Source organism: Moschus berezovskii, chromosome 2 (assembly GCF_049115385.1).
Source record: "Moschus berezovskii isolate FMDL1 chromosome 2, NW_MosBer_1.0, whole genome shotgun sequence".
NCBI classification, from domain to species: Eukaryota; Metazoa; Chordata; class Mammalia; order Artiodactyla; family Moschidae; genus Moschus; species Moschus berezovskii.
In genome coordinates, this window is record NC_142461.1 from 10,935,251 (window position 1) to 10,959,583 (window position 24,333).

The 24,333-nt window shown below is 40.1% G+C and overlaps 2 protein-coding genes and 1 pseudogene across 4 annotated transcripts in view; 2 read left to right on the plus strand and 1 right to left on the minus strand.

The window, feature by feature from the left end:
- The window catches only part of XKR8 (XK related 8), a 40,082-nt gene extending 16,781 nt beyond the window's left edge, over window positions 1-23,301 (plus strand). Inside the window, exons 3-4 of the mRNA XM_055398631.2 lie at window positions 9,105-9,224; window positions 22,756-23,301. Of these exons, the coding sequence (XP_055254606.2) occupies window positions 9,105-9,224; window positions 22,756-23,129 (494 nt within the window). The 3' untranslated portion in view covers window positions 23,130-23,301. The remainder of the gene's footprint in view (window positions 1-9,104; window positions 9,225-22,755) is intronic.
- The window catches only part of EYA3 (EYA transcriptional coactivator and phosphatase 3), a 96,198-nt gene that overhangs the window by 6,889 nt on the left and 64,976 nt on the right, over window positions 1-24,333 (minus strand). For all 3 annotated transcript variants that reach the window (XM_055398627.2, XM_055398625.2, XM_088844052.1), the window contains 8 exons: window positions 22,016-22,155; window positions 17,865-17,948; window positions 16,573-16,662; window positions 14,444-14,502; window positions 12,014-12,174; window positions 9,831-9,945; window positions 8,741-8,862; window positions 2,485-2,585 (listed from right to left, as the gene is read on the minus strand). In XM_055398627.2, coding sequence (XP_055254602.1) covers window positions 2,485-2,585; window positions 8,741-8,862; window positions 9,831-9,945; window positions 12,014-12,174; window positions 14,444-14,502; window positions 16,573-16,662; window positions 17,865-17,948; window positions 22,016-22,155 — 872 coding nt within the window. The remainder of the gene's footprint in view (window positions 1-2,484; window positions 2,586-8,740; window positions 8,863-9,830; window positions 9,946-12,013; window positions 12,175-14,443; window positions 14,503-16,572; window positions 16,663-17,864; window positions 17,949-22,015; window positions 22,156-24,333) is intronic.
- Window positions 977-2,300, plus strand: LOC129538444 (heterogeneous nuclear ribonucleoprotein D-like pseudogene; annotated as a pseudogene).

The window sequence follows — 24,333 nt, forward strand, 5'->3', positions numbered from 1 at the left end:
TATGAAAAAAAACAAAAAACAAACCCGTGAAGAAAGTCCTTGAATTGCTACCTAAAGTGGCAAATGAAAACATAATCAGGTAATACCAAGCTCAAAGTTCATTAACAGCTGCTGAAGGGTTGTGTGTTAACCAGAAGGAAAAAAATCTGGGCAGATGGTTCCAGCTGGCAACCCAGTGCCTCCACGTCTAGGAAACTGCTGGAAGAAAATGAAGGCAGAGAGGGAAAGAACTTCTGTAGGTCCATTTAGCAGAGGAAGACTCTCAAAGAGAGTAAGTAAACTGTTCAAAGTCACAGAGCTAATAAACGGATGCAATGAGATGTGAACTTGTCTTCATAGCCAAGACTTTTTCATCTGCTGTTCCCTGTATTAAAAAGGGATGACTTGGAGTTGGGACTGCTTAGAAGGAAATGGCAACCCACTCCAGTGTTCTTGCCTGGAGAATCCCAGGGACGGGGGAGCCTGGTGGGCTTCCGTCTATGGGGTCACACAGAGTCGGACACGACTGAAGTGACTTAGCAGCAGCAGCAGCAAGGAGGTTAACATTGGGATAATCTTTCCAGGGCTCAGGAGCAGGCAGGACTTTCTCTAAACAACTCCCAGTCGATCGCACTGGTTTTTTGAGAATCCAAAGCCTAGGAAGGTCTGAATGATTGGTCTTTTTGGTAGTGGAGTCTCACTCTCTCGAGAACGCACTGCCCTCTAAGATGAAGATGAGGCCCACATCAGGTTTAATCATGTGGGCTCCTTGTAGGAGGGCTCAAAGATTTTAAGATTCTTAGCATGGCAGGGAGGAGAGAGAAGGGGAGGATCTAATAACTTACAGGGAAGATTACACGGGGAAAAAATGACCCTTTTGCTTTTTTTGATCAAAGAAAAATGGGGACTTCCCTGTGGTTCATTGGCTAAAACTCCCTGCTCCCAATGCAGGGGCCTGGGGTCAATCACTTGTCGGGGAACTAAATCCCACAAGCCACATGTAGGAGTCTCCATGCCACAATTAAAAGACCCTGTATCCTCTTCCGCCGCCATTTTAAACCCAGTTCCATACAACGATCCGCCGCCGTGACTCGGTCTGTGCACCAGCACCCTCCGGCCAACCGCTCCGCCGCTATGGAAGACATGAAGGAGTACAGCAACAAAGAGGAATTCGCAGTGGGGGTCCAAGATCAACGCGAGCAAGAACCAGCAGGATGACGGTAAAATGTTTATTGGAGGCTTGAGCTGGGATACAAGCAAGAAAGATCTGACTGAATATTTGTCTCGATTTGGGGAAGTTGTGGACTGCACGATTAAAACAGATCCTGTTACTGGAAGATCACAAGGATTTGGATTTGTGCTTTTCAAGGATGCTGCTAGTGTTGATAAGGTTTTAGAACTGAAAGAACACAAACTGGATGGCAAACTGATAGATCCTAAAAGGACCAAAGCTTTAAAGGGGAAGGAATCCCCAAAAAAGGTTTTCGTGGGTGGATTGAGCCCAGATACTTCGGAGGAACAAATTAAAGAATATTTTGGAGCCTTTGGAGAGACTGAAAATATTGAACTTCCTATGGATACAGAAACCAATGAAAGAAGAGCATTTTGCTTTATTACATATACAGATGAGGAGCCAGTAAAGAAATTGTTAGAAAGCAGATACCATCACATTGGTTCTGGGACGTGTGAAATCAAACTTGCACAACCCAAAGGGGCATATAGACAGCAACAGCAAAAGGGGGGCAGAGGTGCTGCAGCTGGTGGGCGAGGGTACTAGGGGTCGCGGCCCAGGCCAGGGCCAAAACTGGAACCAAGGATTTAATAACTATTATGATCAAGGATATGGAAATTACAATAGTGCCTATGGTGGTGATCAAAACTATAGTGGCTATGGCGGCTATGATTATACTGGGTATAACTATGGGAGCTATGGATATGGACAGGGATATGCGGACTACAGTGGCCAACAAAGCACTTACGGCAAGGCATCCCGAGGAGGTGGCAATCACCAAAACAATTACAAGCCGTATTAAAAAACAGGAAGAGATTGCTAAAGTAACCATCTTGCAGGAGGACACTGAAGATTGGTCTTCTGTTGATCTAAGATGATTATTTTGTAAAAGACTTTCTAGTGTACAAGACATAATTTGTGTCCATAATTGTATATAGCCGCCAATTAGTTTTCTTTGTTTTTACTTTGTCTTTTGCTATCTGTGTTATGACTCAGTGTGGATTTGTGTTTATACAAACTTTATTTGTATGATTACATGTTAAACCTCAAATAAATGCTTCCTTATGTGAAAAAAAAAAAAAGACCCTGTATGCTGCAACTAAGACCCAGCCCAGCCAAATAAATAAATAAATTTTTTAAAAAAGAAAGAAAAAAACGGGAGAGGAAGGGAAAACAGTGTAAATGCACAATAGATTGCTATAATTTCCGAGTTTTATGATTCTTCTAATTGCTCAATGTATTTGCATATAGACTATGTTTTTTGCCATGGTTACCTGTTTGGCTGCAATTTCTTCATCTCGTCCATCTCCAATCACTACATATGTGACTTTTTTTCCAAACCTTGACACAATTCTCTCGAAGCAGCTCTCCTTACCTGATTAAAAAAAAAAAGACATTTCCTTCTTTTTTTCAATATCAAAGAAAAGGGATGCTGCTAGGTTCACCTGCCTGTGCTTAGACAAAATCAGGGTGGCAGCTAGAGATCCAGCAGGCCCTCTGCCCGAAGAATGTGAAATTGCTCCATTCACACCACAGACTTTTAAGGCACTGGCTCTCTTGGTTCTTACTTTAGCAGTGAGGGTGAAATCCCGAAGATCTTAGAATGGGGGTTTCTAGAAACACAGTGTGAGAGGTGTGCACACTTCCTTCCTCTTCCACAGCTCCTGGACTTCACGGCATATAGAGCAGTTTTCAAGTAATTCTTCCACTTAAGATAATCTGGTGAGATGAGATCCATCCTCTATTTTAATAGATGGAAATGCACCCAAACTTGCCCCAGATTACAAACAACCTAGTAGCTGGACTCTGAGCCTCTAAGTATAGGCTCTGATCACTGTGTCATGAAGAAAGGATGATTTTTGAGGGGAAACTATTAGTGAAAGAAAAAGATGAGGAAGTCCCTGATTCCTGGTGAGTAATTGGGAACAAACAGGCATTTCCTTCCAACTCCGCACTTCCGAGAAATAGTTCTGGGCATGGGCCTTATGTCTCTCAGGTGGGGAGGAGTCCCAGAGTACCAATGAATGTGGCAGCAACATTTGTCACAGATGGAATTTCCTTCCTCAAACTGTGTAACTACAACTGAGACCCTGTAACACTTTCAGTGACCTTGGGAAATGGGTGATTTAAAACTCTGCAGACAGTTCTTGGAAACACAGTAATGTATCAGAGCTCAAATCCCACCTGGAACCAACATCTAAACACTCACACATGACACTGCTGTGGCAAAGACACTATTTGCACAGTTCTGTTCAGTTCAGTCGCTCAGTCGTGTCCGACTCTCTGCGACCCCATGAATCACAGCACGCCAGGCCTCCCTGTCCATCACCAACTCCCGGTGTTCACTCAAACTCATGTCCATCGAGCTGGTGATGCCATCCAGCCATCTCATTCTCTGTCGTCCCCCTCTCCTCCCGCCCCCAATCCCTCCCAGCATCAGAGTCTTTTCCAGTGAGTCCGCTCTTCCCATGAGGTGGCACAGTGAATAAGATTATTTCTCTTGCTCTCCCTTCACCACCTCTTAGGCTTTATTCTGTTTCCGCCATATTCTTCGGTTAAGCAAGGCCCGGCCTCTGCCTCCTTTCTTCATTCTGCTCCATTAACCTTCTTGTCAGACTCAAGTGACTTAACACCAGGGCTCCTGTGTGAATAAGAAAAAGGTGCCTCTTCCTCAAGGCACTTGAATGCCATCTGCTGGAAAACTGTTGTAATAAAATATACAACTATAGGAAATACACAAATCTCAGATGACTACAACATAAGTAACAAGAACCTTACACCCATATTCAGAAGCCCTGGGTGGAACAGCTAAGCAACTGCAAGTCTGTGACAAGCCTAGCTCAGGCTGCACCTCAAATCTGGACCAGATTCTGCTGCTGCTGCTGCTGCTCAGTCACTTCAGTCGTGTCCGACTCTGTGTGACCCCATAGACAGAAGCCCACCAGGCTCCCCCGTCCCTGGGATTCTCCAGGCAAGAACACTGGAGTGGGTTGCCATTTCCTTCTCCAATGTGTGAAAGTGAAAAGTGAAAGTGAAGTCGCTCAGTCGTGTCCGACCCTTAGTGACCCCACGGACTGCAGCCTACCAGGCTCCTCCATCCATGGGATTTTCTAGGCAAGAGTACTGGAGTGGGGGGCCATTGCCTTCTCCGGACCAGATTCTAGTGCACTCTTAACACAAGGAGCTTCACTCTCCCACTCATCATACAAGGCTTGGTTTAGATGCACTGAGATCCTTTTCAACACTCCCATTTTACAACAGCATTGTCACGCCTTACACTGATATCAAGCATTCAAACCATGTTTGCTGAGTAAATACATATTAATTTCACAAATGATTCAGGGGATGACACTAGTCCAGACCTTCAGCCCCAATTTAAACAATAATTAATTCAACTAATAATGAGTTAATGTATGTTTTTATTAAGTGTTAAAACAGTTGTGTGTCTAATCCCACTTCAATCATTATGTCCTTACTACCTAATCCAACCTCTGCTAGACTAGCACAGTCAAATTTATGATTTAGAGAAAAAACTTTTAGTAGGATCCTAAATCAGTAGGATTTTAGAAATTTCACCTAAGACCTAACAAAGGGAAAGTCTCATATTTAGAAGACAGAGACACTGAGATGTTTTCATTGTCCTGGCCTGCAATGATCAAGAAAGAAATACAATTAGGAATGTCTCCTCTAAAAGGATTAAGAGTGAGTTATTAACAGCTCAGAGTAAAGTAGTAGCCATTTGAAAAAATAATTCCAACATAGTTGGTAAATACACTTTCATTTTATACTTTCAAAACAATCCTAGAGATTAGCTTTCCTGTTCGGGAGGATGAGACCAATGAGTGGTAAGCTTACCAAATGTCAAGCAATAGAAGCTGTAACTGCAAGACGCTCAGGCCTGTGGAGAAGATTTAAGTTCCTGGGCTTCCTCTATTAGAAACACTGTTGACATTTTCAGAAGTGATCTTGAGAATTCTCTTTCATGTCCAGATCACAGAGTGGCCATGCAGAGAACTGCAATTCTGAAATAATTTCAGAGGAACTGAACAAACATTTCCTCTGCCCACTCTCGTCTGACAGCTCTGTGAGGGAAAGCCTCAAGCTGCTCGCTGTGGTTACCATGGCACCAGGTACCACTGGAGCTCAGCTAATGAGCTCCGGACGAAATGAGAAAATCACCAAATAAGCACACTTATTGTCAGAAGGAATAAAGTCATGTCCATTAGTTTGATGAGTCTCTGAGTGCCAGGACGCAGAATCAAGCAGCACAGAAATCTACCTTTCAGATGTGGGAAGCTAAGTGAATGATCAGAGTTCTTACAAAATGCACAGTAAAGCAGTGGCAGCAGGAGCAAAATCTGAAGGGGAGGTTTCAGATATATCTCCCCTATCAAATCCCTTGTAAATGAAATAATTCAACCACACAAAAAAAGAACAATAAAAATAAATGCCTGTATATCTACCACCAACCCAGCTTTGTCAAATCTTAACACTTTAGAGTTGCTTTAGATAAAACAAATATATATATAAGAATGAGGGTTTCCCTAGTGGATCAGTGGTAAAGAATCTGCCTGCCAATGCAGGAGACATGGGTTCAATCCCTGTTTGGGAACATTCCACATGCTGTAAAGCAACTAAGTCTGCCCGCCACAACTATTGAGGCTGTGTTCTAGAGCCTGTGCTCGCACCAAGAGAAGTCACTGCAATGAGAAGCCCGAGCACCGCAATGACAGAGGAGACCTGCTGGCCGTAACCACAGCCAAGCCCACACAGCAACCAAGACTCAGCACAGCCAAAAGGAAAAAGAACTATAAAGAAATGAGATCATACAATTTGAAATTTTTGATGTATGCCTATTTGATGCTATTCTTCCGCCTCCTTTCTCCCCATGAGTCTATATATCTATAAACAATGTATGGTTATTATTTTGAATTTTTTTTACTTTTATGTAAATTTTGCATACTGTACATACTATTTGCAGTGTGTTTTTTTTGTGTGTGTTCAACACTTTTTACTACTAATCTTTAGGGATATATATATATATATATAGCTTTAGTTCACTTACTTATAAGTGTTTTATAGTATTCCATTGTTTCATGTCTATTTTCTGTTCACAGACAGGTTCACCTGCTGTTCCTCATTATCTTTTACTATGAATAAGACAGCATTAAAAAAGTCCTTACATGTACCTCCTTTTGCAAATGAGAATTACTCAAAGGAAGGAGCTGGCATATTTTAGGCTTTGCAGGTCATACAATCTCTGTTGCAACTATTCAAGTCTGCTACTGCCGTGTGAAAGCAGCTATGGAAGTGATCAGGCACGGCTTCTGTTTCAATAAAACTTTACAAACACAAGCAGTGGGCAGAATTTGGTATGTGGCTATAGTCTGAGACCCTCAAATTAGTTTTTGTCAACCTAATAAATGGTCTATGTATCACATTTTAATTTGCATTTTCTTAATTTGCAGATCCTTAATCGATGAGGTCAAAAAGCTTCTCATATGCATTTACTAACAATTTGGGTTTCCTTTTCTGCAAATTGGCTATTCCAAGGTTTACGCCTACTTTTTTTTTATATTATGTTGCTTATTGATTTGCAGGAGTTCTTTACTAATTAACAAGTACATGTATTACAAATATCTTCTCTCAGTCTGTGACTTGGCTTGTCAGTTTATGTCATCTTTCACTGAATATAAGTTTCATGAACCAAAATGATTGCTTTTTTGTTGTTGTTTTTTTTTAAACACTATTTTTGGGGTCTCTTAAATGAAATCCCTCCCTACCTCAAGGTCATACAGATAATTTTATATTTCTCTTCAAAATTGCAAGTTTTGCTTTTCATGTTACATTTTTAGTCCACCTGGAATTTTAGTTTTGCACATAGCGTAAAGAAGAAATCCAGTTCTGCTTTCCGCCCCCATACAGAAAACCAATTATTCTAGCCCCACTGACGGAGGCTAAGTCCCGTGAGGACAGAGGGTTCTGTCATGGCTGTGTTCTTGTGCCCTGGCAGTGCCTGACGCCTTTTAATCTAGGGGTCCCTAGAGTTCACCGTCACCCTAGAGCTGTCTCCTCTGCCGCGACAGGGAAGCCGCAACTGCAGACACAGACTAAAGCGTGTGCAGGGGCAGGGGCAGTCGTCACTGGACCTTGTGCAGCACACAGGATTAGAGTGTGCTGCCTTCTGCTGCCTTCTCAGCAGAACAAGTTGGCTTTATACAAACCTGGTGCCAATTAGCTTATCAATTCAGCACATACTTATCAAGTACTTCATATACTCAGCACTGAATACATTTTTAGCAGATAAAAAATATCTTCTCATACACAGTCTCATTTGATTTTCAAAACCTCTCTGGTAGTTTCTCGTCTTACATGAGAAAACTGAGGCTCAGGAGACACAGTAACTTCCGGAAGAGCTAATAAGCAGGGGAATTAGGACTCTATCCTGGTCCTCAGTTTCTTTTCTTTTTCTAACCATTTAAAAATGTATTTTTCAGTAATAATAAGTGTACTCACATTGTTGAGCAACAGTTCTCCAGAACTTTTCATTTTACAAAATTAAAATTCTATACCCACCAAGCAACAACTCCCTATTTCCCCTTTCCCCAAGCTTCTGTTAACCATCATTCTACTTTGTTTCTATGAATCGAACTACTCTAGGAACCTTATATATCAGTGGAAATATGCAGTACTTATCTTTTTGTGATTGCCTTATTAGCATAATGTCTTCAGGGTTCATACACATTCATAACCCACATGACAGGATCTCCTTCCCTTTTGAGACTGGCTACTATCCCACTGTATGTACATACCACCTTTCATTTATCTATTCATTTGATGGACATTTGGGGTTGCTTCCACCTTGTGGCTTTTGAGAATAGTGCTGCTATGAACATAGGCTTGCAAATATTTCTTTGGGATTTGCTTTGGATTCTTTTGGCTATATATCCAGCAGTAGGACTGCTGGATCACCCGACAGTCCTATTTTTAATTTTTCTGTGCAACAGCCATACTGTTTTCCACAGCAGTTGCACCATTTTACAATCCCACCACAAGTACACATGGGTTCCAAATTTTCCGCATTCTTGTCAACACTTGTTATTTTCTGTTTTTTGATAGCAACCATCCTAACAGGTGTGAGGGATTTAATCATTTTAAAGTACATAGCTTAGTCCTTGATTTTTAATCTGGTGTTTTTTTGATTATACTATACTGCAGCACTCTATGAAAGATAAATCTGAAATGAGGCACAAGTAGATTTCTAAACTAGGTATTATATTCTCTCAAATAGAAAAGAAAAGAGCACGATACATTTTAAGTCTGACAGACTTGGATTTGAATCCTGTGAAGCTGCGAAGTCCTGAGTCAACCTGAACTGCCTCATCAGTAATGTCAGGAAAGAATGCAGAGAGAATTATAGATATACCCATATTTAAAGGGTCTAACAGCAGGACTGGTAAATAATAAGAGCATTCTAAGTAGCAAGTATTACTGTAAGGCCAGTCACAAGAAACAGAATTGAAGCCGTACCAATTTTGGTAGCACTGTAGATGTTTTCAATAGGAAATATTTCTCCTAGCCCATATAGGAGAACCTTGGCCAGAGCTGGAACCAGTTGGGTTGTAGTGATCAGAACATTTACACAATTCTTTCTGGAAGGGAGAAAAAGACAATAAAAAAGTGAAATCAAACCAACCTGGGAACAAGAACTCAAATGAGCCTTCTCTGTAGGATCTACTTGTGAAAAATTAACCTCAAAGCTCCTGGTATGACATTTGTTCAGTGCCAACCTTCAGTTCCTGCTCTCAGGTTTACTTATTTTCCAAATTAAAAGGCAGAGATTCTGTGGTGGACACGGAGCAGCACCCTGATTCTCCCCTCACTTCCATTCTAGATCACTGCATGGCTGGCAAACTCCATGAACCCATGGTACTGACACCGCACTACAGAAAACACGACAAGGCTTCCAGTTGCAGTGACACTTCACCTCAACGCAACTCAGCCCTTAAAGGAGGTACGACTTCAGTCCTCTCTGCTTGTCACACAACGGCAACACACAGGTCAGAATATCCATTATTTTCACAAGCTTTTCCCTTCACAGATATCCATCCGTGGGTGTCAGTTTCTGTTTACTAGGCTGCAAGTCTGGAATTCTTGCTTTGAAGGAGGGACGAATAAGGCTATGTTTTTATTTCCCATTCTAAGCTTTGAGCTCAAATCTCCTTAATCTGCTTAATGTACCCTTTTGCTTTTGAACCCTGCCTTCCTGAGGAGGCTGTGCTACATTTCTTTGGAGCTTCCTGTATTTAGGGTATTTGTGAAGTCTCCTCCATGTATTCTTCGATGTTATCAGGCCCATCCACCTCAGGTGCTAGAGACTCTGGGTTACTGAGTATAATTTTGTGAGCAAAAAGTAAGAGAAAAGAAAAAGATGTTCAAAACTCTAAGGCATGCTGTTAAGAGTAAAATGGCCTTGCCTCCCACCTATGAATCCTTGCCTGCATCACTGAACTCCTCTCGCCCTTCCCTACAGCCTGTTTTCGGGAATGGCCTATCCTGGACCAGGGTGGGAGAAAGAATTTCTCTGAGAGGATGAGACGTGGAAAGAGCACTTCCATACCTGGACTGGATGAGAAGTAAAGACTTCAAGGCAGTTCCCAGCCAGGAATCTGTTAAAACTTCAATTTCTGCTCTTAATCTCTGCAGTGCTTCCTTTCTCTGGGGACTGAGGAGCCCTTTGGGAATAAAAGAAAATACATTCATCATTTGACAAGACCTGTGCTGGCATCGAGAAAGCAACTTCTAAATTCAATTTGGAAATAGTGTGTTACTGAAATATCTACTGAGCTATCACCGCTCTCTCCTTGACAAGGCCCTGGAGCAGCCTACTCAACATGCCTTTTTGACTCTTTCCACCAGTCTTTTGCTTGGTGGGGCATAACCACAACAAAATCGGCTGAGAGAAACACTGTGATTAGGATTTGGCTCATGCTCGTTCTTTCATTAACCAACCAGTAACATCATTTGCAGACTGGTGGGCCATACTCCGAGTAGCACTGCTGTAGATGCGACATCAAGAACCTAAAAAGGGGGAACAATTACAAATGGAAAAGCCTGCAGCACTTCCAGCCTCTTTCTAAAGAAAACAAAAGCTCAGGGAGGAAAGGAGGCTGCCTAAGAATACAGAGCAACTGGTGTCTTTCGGTCACAAAAATCTTCCCATTTCCATACACTGCTCCCAAGGCGACAACAGTGCTTTCACCCTCTTCACAACACGTCAACCTGAGATTCCAGGTTGAATCATCAAATTCTGAACATCATCTGTACAACTCCGGCTGATGACAGACTGAAGCACTCCCTGCTTTAAGATCAGATAACTAAGCACAAAACAAAGAAGAGTTCATCTGATGGGAGCATGCTATCAGATGCTTGAGTTAGAATATTCAAATAATAAATCTGGCTCTAATTTTTCTATAGTGAAGGTAAAAAGAAATTCTACTCCCAGTACGCCATAAACACAGAAATCATTTCAAGTAGAACTATTCATAATTTATTTTCAGACAGATGGTTTCACAATGTAAGCCTGCAATTAGATGACTCTCAACATTTCTGATAAAACAAAAACCAAACAAATACATGTCATGTACGACATACACAAGCATGCCTATGTCAGATTTAACTACTATGATGCAGCACTTTTGTTAATTCACTTTTAAAAAAAAAAATGCAGGTGGATATTACTTTTAATATGTTTCCCAGGGTAGGCTCCAGGGATTCTCAAAGAGGGTTATAAAGCACTTTCTTCAGGAAACCAGGTCGAGACACTCACTGGGCAGAAAATGGACCAGACACATAGGTTGTATATGAAAACTAAGAAAAGAAAGGCTAATGTCTGTGAGAGAGAAAAAACAAAATGACCTGATTGCCAAAATAAAAAGTACTGGCTCTGAGGCCTCTCTTGACCCAGGGTCATATACTTCTAGGCAGTCCAGGGAATCCCTGAAACTTCACACAATGTTCTGTGTGGATGTAGGTATCTGAGGGTGATGGTTCAGAGTTTTCAATATTTTCTCACAAGGGCATGTCACTAAAGAGGGGTCTGTATGAATGTAAAGTGCACTGGACCAAGAGTCCAGTTGTGGTATGGTCACTAACTTGCTATGTGACCCGCCCTTGTGATACTCATGATGGACCATCAGTTTTCTCAAATGCAAAATGAAGGATTTAGATTAGTGCTCTAATGTCTCTTCTCTGAACAATCTATGGCTAATTAATTCCAAATATATGAATTTTAGGCATAAAGGCACCTGACATGTGAGACATATCTGGGCAGAAAGAATGTCCAAGGTCCCTCAAATCACAGTGCATGGATACTGCCAACCTATCAAGCTGGACCTAGTTTTCCATCCACTATAGACCTGGTTGCTAATTCTACCTGACTTGTCCTGATGGCTAGATAAATCTGTCCAAAAACATGCAATCTCTTAAATATTACTGACAGTAGTTGTCAGTCCAGAAAAAACACATGCCATTAAACAAAAGCTATGGAACACATTTCCTTTAAAAAGGAAAGCTGTCTAAAAAGAACAAGAGAACTTGGTGAAATTATGCTAAGAGTCATCCATGAGGAATGCAGAGCATCCTCCCCATAGGGGGTTTCAATCAAACACCATTTTTTAAATACAGAGTTAAAATGTCACTGTGTCACAAATTCATAATCCGAGAGCTCAAAGGTAAACCCTGGAAAGGAAAACAGGAAATCAGAACAAAAGAGAAAATTAGCTGGTTATATGCCACACTTACCACCCACGTTGCTTTTATGCTTATCATAGATTTCTCTCACTTTTCGGTAACGGAAAGCCAATTTCCTCATCCAGTCCACACCTCCCTGGACACCCACAGAGGAACCATGGCTGCCACTGCCTCCTGAGCCGCTGAAACCATCTGTTGAGAAACTGTAGTTGCTGCAGAGATAGAGGATGATGAAAATGAAAATCTATACCGCACAGAGTTTTCGGCTGAAGGCCACCTGAGATTCTCTGTCCTATTCCATAGGCATCTGACATCAACGCCGTGAGACTCTTCTTCCTTAATCTCTGTATGTCAGAGGCTATTTCCATCGGTCCACCATCTCACCCCTGTTACTTCTATCAAAGAAAGGATGGAGAGGGAAAAAGAGGGGCAGGAACAATTCGAGCATCAGCATCCCCTAGAGGCTGGCTTCAGACAGACCATCCTTTCACTCATGATAGATGACATCTTACAGTGAAAAAAAGCCTTCAGAATATAAAATTTTTTGTACACACCCACAATATGATTGCAACTATATAAAAAGGAGAAATGTGAAAAAATAATGGGAGGAATGAACCCCAAGTTCTAATAACGTAAGAAAATGGGAATGTTTTCCTTCAGGGATCTGTTGACTCGCTTATTAAGTTCATGGGCCACTACGCCTCTCTTCTAACTCCACTCCCTTCATGTATGGACTGTATTTGAATGCAAACAGAATGTGGTGGAAGTGATGGTGTTAGGCTTTAGAGATCAGACTTCTCTTACAGGGCTTGCTCTAAGTGTCAGCTGTCACGTGAGAACACTCAAGCTGCCGCGTGAAGGGGCACAGTGAGGCCTGAGGCCTCCTGCTATCAGTCATGCATGATAGGTTAGAAGCAGGTCCTTGGCTCCACTCAAGCCTTCAGATGATTTTAGCTGCAGCTATCTTGATTTTAATCTCAAAGACCCTGATTCAGAACTACCCAGCTAAGTTACTTTCAAGTTCCCGACCTACAGAAACAATGAGATGATAAACGGTAATTGCTTTAAGCTACTAGGCTTTGGAGTAATTTGTTACACAGCAATAGACAACTGTTACAGTTAAACACCCTGGGAGGGATGACAACTTCCTAAGTCAAGATTTAAAAATGACTGATGGAATTAGGGACAACTTGGTTCAAAAGTCAAAACAGAATTCCGTAAGTGTGAGATTCTATATTTAAGAAAAAGATGCCAATAAAAGTATAGGCCATTACTAGTTAGCTGTATGTATGTGCTGTGCTTAGTTGCTCAGTCGTTTATCTGACTCTTTTTGACCCTCATGGACTGTAGCCCACCAGGCTCCTCCGTCTATGGAATTCTCCAGGCAAGAATACTGGAGTGGGTTAACATTCCCTTCTCCAGGGGATCCCTTGGAAGGGAAGATCCCTTCCCCACCCAGGGATCGAACCAGGGTCTCCCATGTTGCGGGTAGATTCTTTACCATCTGAGCCACCAGGGAAGCCCGGCCATATGTATACGAGAAACAAAAGAGCATTAGAGCTCAGAGTGGATCGTAAACTGCTTCAGACCACGCTTTTTCCTAAGGTGAGTACAATCTCTTAAGAATGGTGCCCTCCACAGCTATGCAAAGCACAACATGCATGGCTGGATGCTGTTTCCGAAGGGAAACCTCTCCTCTTCCTCGGCACCACAGGGCTGTTTGTGTCCTTACTAAGTGATGTGTCCAGATCTGCTCTAGAGTTGGGAATTCACAGAGGAAACAATTTTAGGGTAGACACATGGAACCTTTCGCCTATGGAAAGGAATAAATGTTAATAAAACACATTAACATGAAAAGGTGTGACAATTTTTTCTCTAAAAATCTTTAAATGTAACAGAGACAAATTTTTGGATTATTCTTAGCTAAGACTACTGGGCTAGAAGACTGTACCTAAGAGACACAGGAGGAGACTGAGCAAGCATTTTGCCACTGAGACCTCCCTGGTTTAGCATTCACTGTGATATTAATGTTTAAGATTGTCACCACCAGACCCCCCACCATTTAACTTCCTTGGTGAAATTACCTGATGCTTACTTGTATCTAAGAGTAACCAATCTGGAAGCACACTTTTCTTGACTGAAAATCTGGCCAAAGAGAAACTAGTATATCCTTTACTTTGGAATGCTTTTGTCTCATTCCATCATGCTACCCAATCTCCAAGATTATACTCAAATTCCACTGTGTTGAGAAGGCCACTCCAGTGTTGGCACCACCAGCTCCCCACAACCATCACAATTACTTTCTACTCTACATCCCATTACATTTTCTACTGTCACCTTCTCACGCCGCACGCCATCATCAACTGTCTTTGTTTCTATCTTCTCTAATGGACTGTGAGCCCTTTCAGGGCCATCTTTGTTTTCCTCTGAACCTGAGCATAACAGATGTACTGATGTTTAAGATACCATTGTTTTTATTACCTCAAGTCTTGGCCATTGTCATCAGAAGCCACATCTTCCACATGCACCTGGTCACACTCCTGTTAAAAGACAAAATCACCCATTATTTCATCCCAGAGAGCAGTTCTATTATTACCATGATATATTGTAAAAATACCACAAATAATGGCAGGATGACGAAATACCTTATGGTTTCTTACGTGTGGAGGATCAGTCTCACCCCCATTGCTGTCCAACTTCTTTTAAGGGCTAATTTACATTCCTCAGTCTTCATGAAATCTTCCTTAGCCATACCAACCCTCAGCTATGCTCTTATCTCGTAGTTCGCTTTCCCCACAACCCATAGGTATAAGCAGGAGCTCCCTTACACTGTCAGGCGTGCCTATGTCCTGCATTAGACTGTACACTCTATCACAGTGTCGGCCTCTTACGGCACAACCGTATCTTACATCTCCTTTTGAACCTGCCAGTCTAGTCCAGTGCCCTTATGGAGCACGTACTCAGTAAGTGTTTGCAGATGAAAGATGCTCGTACAGTGTGTGCAGTATCAAAACTGAGAATGACTGAAATAGAAATTTGTAAATTCAAACTTACGAATTAGAAGAGGTCACCTAAGTCAATCTCCTCATATTCTAAAAGTGAGATAAAATGGTTGGCCCAAGGTCATAAAACTAGTGAGTGGTAGAAAGAAACTAGAAGGAACTTAGGTCTTTCAATCTGAATCCACGGGTTCTTTCCTCTAAGCCCACACTGCTACTGAGGTAAAATGCCACGCACTGCCTAACTGACAGACTTATTCCTGGCACACTTAGGGTGGTGCCACGGTGTCCACCTGCATCAGAATCCTCTGGGGAAGATGTTTTAAAATGCATATTTTTGAATAGAATTTCTGTGAGTGAAGTCCTGGAGTCTTCATTTTTAACAAGCTCCCCAGGTGATTCTTATGCCCCCTAAAGTTGAGAACCACTGACCTGGGGGGCAGGAACACATTCAGGTCAAATTCTTCACAGAACTTTCAGTCCTGAGTGAGGACTATGTCTAGAAAATCATTACAAATACAATTTGGCAACAATTACTGGCACATAGTACGTTTTCAATAAATGTTTGTTGAATAAAAACTATAATGTTCCAATTTATCAACATGTGAAGTTGATGGAAGATTAAAGCACTGTGGAGCTTACATAAAAGTACTGGAGTTTAGAGCCCTACTAATTTAACTTTTGGAGAACTGTCCGTTGAGTAGAACTAGACTGTGTTTGAAGAGAAAGATTACTTTGTGTTTATTTTACTTTAAAATTTTCACTATTTAAAAAAGTAGGTAATATACGTCATACAGAGTTCAAAATTCAAAAGGACATTAAGTGATAAATCTGCTCCTTCACACCTCAGTGTCTTGGCAATGCATTCCTATCTTCAAACAGAACAGCTGTTACTAGTTCCCTGTGTAGGGTAACTGCTTAACTGAGGCCCAGAATGGGGAGATAACTTTCCTAACTTGGAACTCAAAGTCTGGTCCTCGGACGCCCAGTTCTGTGCTCTCTCCACTACACCATGTTTACGTCAAGATGAACTCAAATGTCAAAGCCAAAACAATTAACCAAGAAGCTCTCAGTGTTCCCAGGTTTCCCTCCACCTAAATATAAAATGACCTGGACTTCACGGCTTACCTATACATGGACAATAAGCAAGTACGAAATACAAGTTAAGAGTAGCCCTCTACAGATCCGACAAATCAAGAGACTATGTTTTAAGAAGGTAAAACTGAAGAACAGTCAAAATACAATTAAGAGTACAACCAATGCCACCTTCAATTCTTATTTAATGTAGATGAGTAAATCAGAACGCTGGTTTAGTATCAGTGCTTTACCTGATGGGGTGGCTAGATCACTAGAGCTAGAGCTAGATCACTTCCAAATACGCTAGCAAAATCAAATTTTTGAGCCAATAAAACTGAAGCCCAGAAACAAGACTGTGCTGACCTAACCAAGGAACTATTTCTTCAAGACTATGTATACCTAAGTGCCCAGTTGGCCTCCCCATACCTACCCTGTTTAACCACACTTCCTCTAAAAGGAAAAATAATAGTCTCAATAAATAAGTTATGGAACAAAGTGTTTCACTGAAGCACAGAAACAATTTTAAATGCATACCTCTAGGTCATTGAAAAATAGATGCGTGTCAGCCACTTCAAAAATCATTTCTTCCATTGTTAAACCTGAGCCAATCACTACTGTTGGGTCCTGAAAGGCAATAAGAGAATTTGTTTGACTTGGCACTTACAGCACCAGTTCTTACCTCTAAATGTTTCAAAATTATTTGAGGTCAAGGCCAAAACAACACTGGTCCACAAAAGTGCTTCTCACTATTACTGATGCAATTTCATTCACAGTTATAAGAAGCTTAGATGGTACAAAGTTAAAAATTTCAGGACTTTAACCTACTTAAAAAAACAAACAAACAATTTTTGGAAAAATTCCCTGCTTCAGCAGAAATTCTAACTATTGCTAAAATATTGCTATTGCAATATTCATTATCTTACACACACACACACAAATACATACATATAGTATAACGCTGGAAGTCAGTAATCTGACAATCTAAACAACCAGGAAATCAGTAAAGAAATATTTGTAGGAAAACCAATGCACATAGCTTTAAAAAGAACTATCAGACCTTCACTTAAAGGTGGTATGATCTTATTTTGTATACTTTCATAACCAGTCTTGTTATAGAGTATATAAGCTTATGTTAGTTTACCAGCCTAGATACTAAAAGCCTATGGAAAATACTTCTAATAGAAACAAATGGTGACAATAAGAAATAATCAGGAGTAGATAAAGTAGGATGGTAAATGAGGCAGATATTTTAATAAAATTTATTCATAGAAACTTAAAAAAAAAAAAAAGGAACCTGGAGGTAATTTAGTATCAAAATATACAGACAATACCTCAAAAACAGCTCATCCCTCTATCAAAACTGATGTTACTACTGAGGACTAAACTTAAATTCTGCTCAGTACATTTTCATTTAAGAAGCTATACAATCTATTTTAGAAAGTTATTTAATATTTTAAACGTTCAGATCTCACAGATTCTCAGCTAAATAAAATTCTCAGTTTGGACTGTCACATGTGATGTAAGGGATAACAGATCAGTCTTTGGAGCAGGTAATCCCGAGACTCCACTCTGTTTTGAGTTCAGCCCCATACTTAGTCCTTACCACTCTCTACCAACTTCAGCTTTCAGTACTAGTCCGGGGTCTAGTTCCCAGCTCTATCAACTCTGCCTGACCATGTAGTCTGCCTGGTATAAGCCACCAGGTGAAGTTTTCTGTGAAAGGTGAAAGGTCAATAGGTAAGACGGAGATAACAGAGACAGTGATCTTGGTGACCCGCACGCATAGAGAGGGACAGTTATAACAAAGGAAGAAAGACTCAAATTACCTTTCCATACTTCTGGGCATAGGATCCAGTAAGAAGGGAGTGGAAGATGATGATGGTTTCATCTAAGTCCCACAGAAATACCCGCTGAATGAGGGAAATATTTTAAAAAGTGAGTGAGCATCTTTTTAAATCATAGTAGAATGAAACAAGTAATCAATAACAGAAGAAAAACTGGGAAATTCACACATATGTGAAAATTAATATGATCTTTAACAACCAGTGGATAAAAAAGAATAACAAGTGAAATGAGAAAATACCTTGGAATGAAGACCAAAAAACAACATACCAAAATTTATGGGATGCTGTGGAAACAGTTAAGAAGGCATTTTGTTTGCTTTTAAGGCCACACTGCGCAGCATGTGGAATCTTAGTCCCCCAACCAACCAGCGATCAAACCTGTGCCCCCTGCATTGGAAGCAGGGAGTTTTAACCACTGGACCACCAGGGAAGTCCCAAAGGAAATTTATAATTTCAAACGTGTACCTTAAAAAGATCTCAATCAATAACCAAACTGCACAGTTTACGCTGCTAGACAAAGCCAGTAGAAGGAAGGAAAAAATAAAGGTTAGAAAAGGGTAGGAAAAAGCAGAATGTAGGAAAAAAATAGAGAAAATGAACAAAACCAAAAATTGGTTCTTAGAAGAGATCTATATAATTGACAACGTCTAGTTAGACTAGCTAAGAAAAAAGACAGAAGACATAAATTAATAATTTCAGAAATGAAAGTGGGGATATTAATACCAATTTTAAAGAAATAAAAAGGATTTTATAATCCTTTATACTATGAAGAGTTATACACCAATAAATAATCTAGATGAAACAACAAATTCCTAGAAATATACAATGTGCCAAACTGATTCAAAAAGGAAAAGAAAATCTGAATAGACCTTTAACTGGTAGGAGGCTGAATCAATAATAAAAAACATCCCAAGAAAAGAAAAGGCCAGGGTCAGATGGTTTCACTGGTGAATTCTACCAAACACAATCCTTCAGACCTTCCAAACAACTGAAGAGGCAGGAACACTTCCTAACTCACTATGAAGCCAGCAATTCCCTGATACTGAAGTCAGATAAAAACAAGACAAAACAACTACAGACCAATCTCTCATCTGAACACTGATGCAAAAACCTCAACAAAACAGTGGCAAACAAAGTTCAGCAGCGTATTGAATTATACATCAAGATCAAGTGGGATTTGTTCCCAGAATGCAAGAATGGTTCAGTGTAGAAAAAAAAAAATCAATGTAATACACTGCATTAACTGAACAGAGGAAAAAACCCACATGGTCATCTCAACTGATACAGAAAAAGCATCTGACAAAATTCAGCACACTTTCATGACAAAAACACTCAATATACTAGCAATTTCCGTATCATGATAAAGGTCATATATGAAAAACCTACAGCTAATATCATACTCAATGGTGGAAAACTGAAAGTGTTACCCCTGAGATGAAGAATAAAAGAAGTATGTCTCTGTTTTCATCACTTCTATTCAAACATGGTACTGGAAATTCTAGCCAGAATAAGGGTAAAAGAAATACCCAAGAAAAGGGTAAAAAAAAGTATTCAAACCGGAAAGAAAGAAGTAAAATTACCTCTGTTCACAGATGATGTGATCTCACACAGAGAAAACCTTTAGAACCCACAAAAAACTGCTGAGAGCTACTAAAATGAATTCAGAAATCAGCTGTTTCTATAAGCTTGAAATGAATAATCCTAAAAGGAATTAAACAAAAGCATAAAAAATAATAAAATGCTTAGGAACAAATTTAACTGGTAGTTCAGGACTTGTACACTAAATCCCTATCAAAGTCCAAATACTGTTGTTGTAGTTGTTTTCCAACACTGTTTTTTAAAGAGATAGAAAAACTAACCTAAAGTTTGTGCAAAATCTCAAGGGACCATAAAGAGCCAAAATAGTCTTGAAAAAGAACAAAGTTGGATGACTCACGTTTCCTGATATTACAATTTACTATAAAGCTACAATAATCAAAACAGTGTGGTACTAGTATAAAGAGAGACACACAGACCAATGGATCAGAGGAGAGGGCCCAGAAATAAACCCATATATATATATATATATATATATATATATACACATATATATATACACAAAGAGAGAGAGAGAGTCAATTTATTATTATTATTATTTCTGCAAGGATACACGAACAAAGGGGGAAGGAAAGCATTTCCAAAACAAGGTCCTAAGGGAACTGAATATCCATGTGCAAAAAAATAAAATTAGATCTTTACTTCACACTATGTACAAATTAACTCTATGAATCAAGGACCTAAACTTAAGGGATGAAACATTAAAATGTTTAGAAGAAATATAGGTGTTTTCATAACCTTAAATCCTTAAGTATAATACCAAAAGCACAAGTAATCAAAACAGAACTTCAAAATTTAAAACTGTTAACCATCACAGGATACCATCAAGAGAGTGAAGAGACAATGCAAAGAAAATATCTGCACATCATATATCTGTTAAGGGATTAAAATCTAGAATAAAGAATTCCTAAGATTCAAAAACAAAACCCCCTAATTTAAAGAATGGGGAAAGGATTTAGACATTACTTCCAATAAAATAGACAAATGACCAATTCACACATGAAAAGATGCTCAATATTATTAGTCATTAAGGAAATGCAAATCAAAACCACGAGACACCATTTCATACCCATTAGGATAGAATACGCAAAAAAGGGAAGCAACTGGAACCCTAGTATAGAGTTGGTAGGAATGTAAAATGGTGTAGTCATTTGGAAAACATTTTGGTGGTCCCTCAAAAATCTGAACACAGAATTACAAATGGTCTAGCAATTCTACTCCTAGGTTTATACCCAAAATAATTGAAAAGAGGGGCTCAAAGTGATTTTTTGAGTATAGCAGTGTTCATAGCAGATTTATTCACAATAGCTCAAAGGTGAAAAAACCCCAAGTGTCCATCACAGATGAATGGATAAACAAAATATGCTATATATACACAATGGAGTTATTCAGCCATAAAAAGGAATGAAGTTCTGAAACATGCTACAGAAGAGATGAACCTTGAAAATATTATGCTAGGTGAAGTAATAAGCCTGACACAGAAGGAAAGATTTTGTATGATTCTACTTATATGAAATACCTAGAACAGGAAATTTATAGTGACAGAAAGTAGAACAAAGGTTACCAAGAACTAATAGAAGGGGAGAATAGGAAGTTATTGCTTAATGAGTACACAGTTTGTAATCATGAAAAACTTCTGAACAACACTGTGAATGTACTTAAAACTGCACACTTATAAAATGGTAAATTTTATACATACTTTACCACAATTTAAAAAAAAAAGTGAATTCTCAGTTTTTCCCATGAAATATATCAGGTCTTTAGATTTTCTTTCTTTCTCTCCCAGCCCATTCCCATCCTGCTAGTAACAAAAGGGAAGAGAGGTTCCAAACATAGCCTCAATTAACCAATGTCTTATGAACATGTTCAATGGACTCATTTTTAAATATGGCTTTTTCTTCTCATTAAACGATCACATTGTAGAAAAATTAAAGAAAACAAAAAGATTAGTATCAAAACTCCATTATTATTAGAATATTGTATGGCTTTCTAGTCTTTTTAATAATGAAGCCAAATGTATATCCATAATAAATTTCTATAGGGATTACAGAGTAAGTGAGAGCCAATCTTATTTACAAGTTACCAGATCTGGTTGCAGGTTTCACAGAAACTTGGCCTAAAGCACTTTAGTTCTCTCATTTTACGCTAAGATTTTGAAATGGAGAACAGTATGACATTACTTGTGATACCCTTTGCTTTTTGAATATGATACCTTTTCTTTCTGTTTGCCTCTGGAATACAGAACAGATTGTTCTTTCCCTTAAAAAGTTACCTGGCTACCTAAATTTGAAAAAGCTTTTTCAACGCTGTTGGTAAAAAGGATCTGAAAGTGATATGGTAAAATGTGGGCATAGATAAATGTGTTTTTACACTTCTCTTTTCACACTTGGCCAATTCATTTTCTACTGCTCAGGAATTAAACGGTATACAACACAGGACCACATAACCTCGATGAGTTTCAGAAATGTATTTGATAAACTTAAAGAAAAGAGAAAAGAAAAAAGCAGGTGGTAACTCAAATGAGTTTCTTCCCATACTTCTAATTCACTGTCCTGAGAAGAGCTGGCGTCAGCTTTCCTCTTGCCCCGGTTCTTGCCAGTCATGTTTTTCCTGGACTGGTCATCAGCATCTTTACTTGGTGTGGTCTGGGTCAAAGATGGGCTTGGAGAAGGGTCTCCTGAAAAGGAAAAGTAAGACACTGGTATTGCCAGTGTAGTCACAGGCTGTAAGAACCAGAGTGGGCTCTTTGCCTTTAAGAATCATGTTGCAGGGATAAAGGCTGGGAAAACAAACTTTACTTAAGCAATTTGGAAATTCAGACCTAACAGCATGAAGAGTCATAACTACAATTTGTATGCCTGCCTCTGCAATGAAAAAGCTTACCCATAAAGTCATTTTGCCCCCACCCAAAAAATTAAGCCTGCAATCAGTTTCTAAACTTGGTACAACTGACGTTCTGGTCCAGACAATTTTAGTTGTGAGGGGACATCCTGTACGTTTTAGGATGCTGGTTAAGCAGCATCCTTGGCCTCTACCCATTAGATGATAGCAGCACCCTCTTTCCAGTGTGACAACTAAAAATGCTTCCAGACATTGCCAAATTCCCTGGGTGTGGGGGCCTTAGGGTGCAAGCAGGAGGCACAAAACCACCTCCAGTTGAAAACTACCATCCTAGATCCATTTACCAATTTAAATAAAATACAGAAAGCAGTAGGTTGCAGCAAGCTACTCTCTAAGCTTATAACTGGTGAAATTTATACTGACTTTATTTTTCTAGGCTCCAAAATCACTGTGGATGGTGATTGCAGCCATGAAATTAAAAGACGCTTGCTCCTTGGAAGGGAAGTTATGACCAACCTAGACAGCATTTTAAAAAGCAGAGACATTACTTTGTCAACAAAGGTCCGTCTAGTCAAGGCTATGGTTTTTCCAGTGGTCATGTATGGATGTGAGAGTTGGACTATAAAGAAAGCTGATCGCCGAAGAATTGATGCTTTTGAACTGTGGTGTCGGAAAAGACTCGAGAGTCCCTTGGATTGCAAGGAGATCCAACCAGTCAATCCTAAAGGAGACCAGTCCTGGGTGTTCACTGGAAGGACTGATGTTGAAGCTGAAACTCCAATACTTTGGCCACCTGATGCGGAGAGCTGACTCATTTGAAAAGATCCTGATGCTGGAAAAGATTGAGGGCAGGAGGAGAAGTGGACAATGGAGGATGAGATGGTCGGATGGCATCACCAACACAATGGACATGGGTTTGGGTGGACTCTGGGAGTTGGTGATGGACAGGGAGGCCTGGCGTGCTGTGGTTCATGGGGTCGCAAAGAGTCGGGACTGAGTGACTGAACTGAACTGATACTGAAAAAACAATTTACTTTCTTCAACAAATAAATGACACAGGAAAGAAAAAGAGATGAGGGAATTTATAGGTTAGAACAAAATATATATTCACCAATCACAATGTATGGACCCTGAAAGTGAAAGTCGCTCAGTTGTGTCTGACTCTTTGCGACCCCACGGACTATACAGTTCATGGAATTCTCCAGGCCAGAATACTGGAGTGGGTGGCCTTTCCCTTCTCCAGGGGATCTTCCCAACCCAGGGATCGAACCCAGGTCTCCCACATTGCAGGTGGATTCTTTACTAGCTGAGCCACAAGGGAAGCCCTTACTTGGATTTTAAACAAAAACAAGACTCTTAATGTTTATGAGAAAACTAGAAATATAAATACCCTTGGGCATTAAGGAATTATTGTTGAATTATTTTAGATAGGATAATGGCATTGTGGTTATATTATCAAGCATTTATCTTTTAGAGACATGAGACCTGGAATTTGAGGAGGGAATTAGATGAAGTATAGTTGAAACATACTAGGTCACCAGGTAATGCTAATGGTAAAGAGCCCGCCTGCCAATGCAGGAGATGTAAGAGATACAGGTTTGATCCCTGGGTCGGGAAGACCTCTGGAGAAGGGAATGGCAACCTACTCCAGTATTCTTGCCTAGAGAATCCCATGGACAGAGGAGCCTGGCAAGTTATAGTCCATAGAGTCACAAAGAGTCAGACACGACTGAAGCGACTTAGTACACACAGCTGAAACAAAATTGCCTATAAGTGGTTAACTGTTGAAGTTGGATGACATATATATATAAGGGTTCACTATATTATTCTTATGGAGAAGGCAATGGCAACCCACTCCAGTACTCTTGCCTGGAAAATCCCATGGATGGAGGAGCCTGGTAGGCTGCAGTCCATGGGGTCGCTAGGAGTCGGACACGACTGGACGACTTCACTTTCACTTTTCTGTTTCATGCGTTGGAGAAGGAAATGGCAACCCACTGCAGTGTTCTTGCCT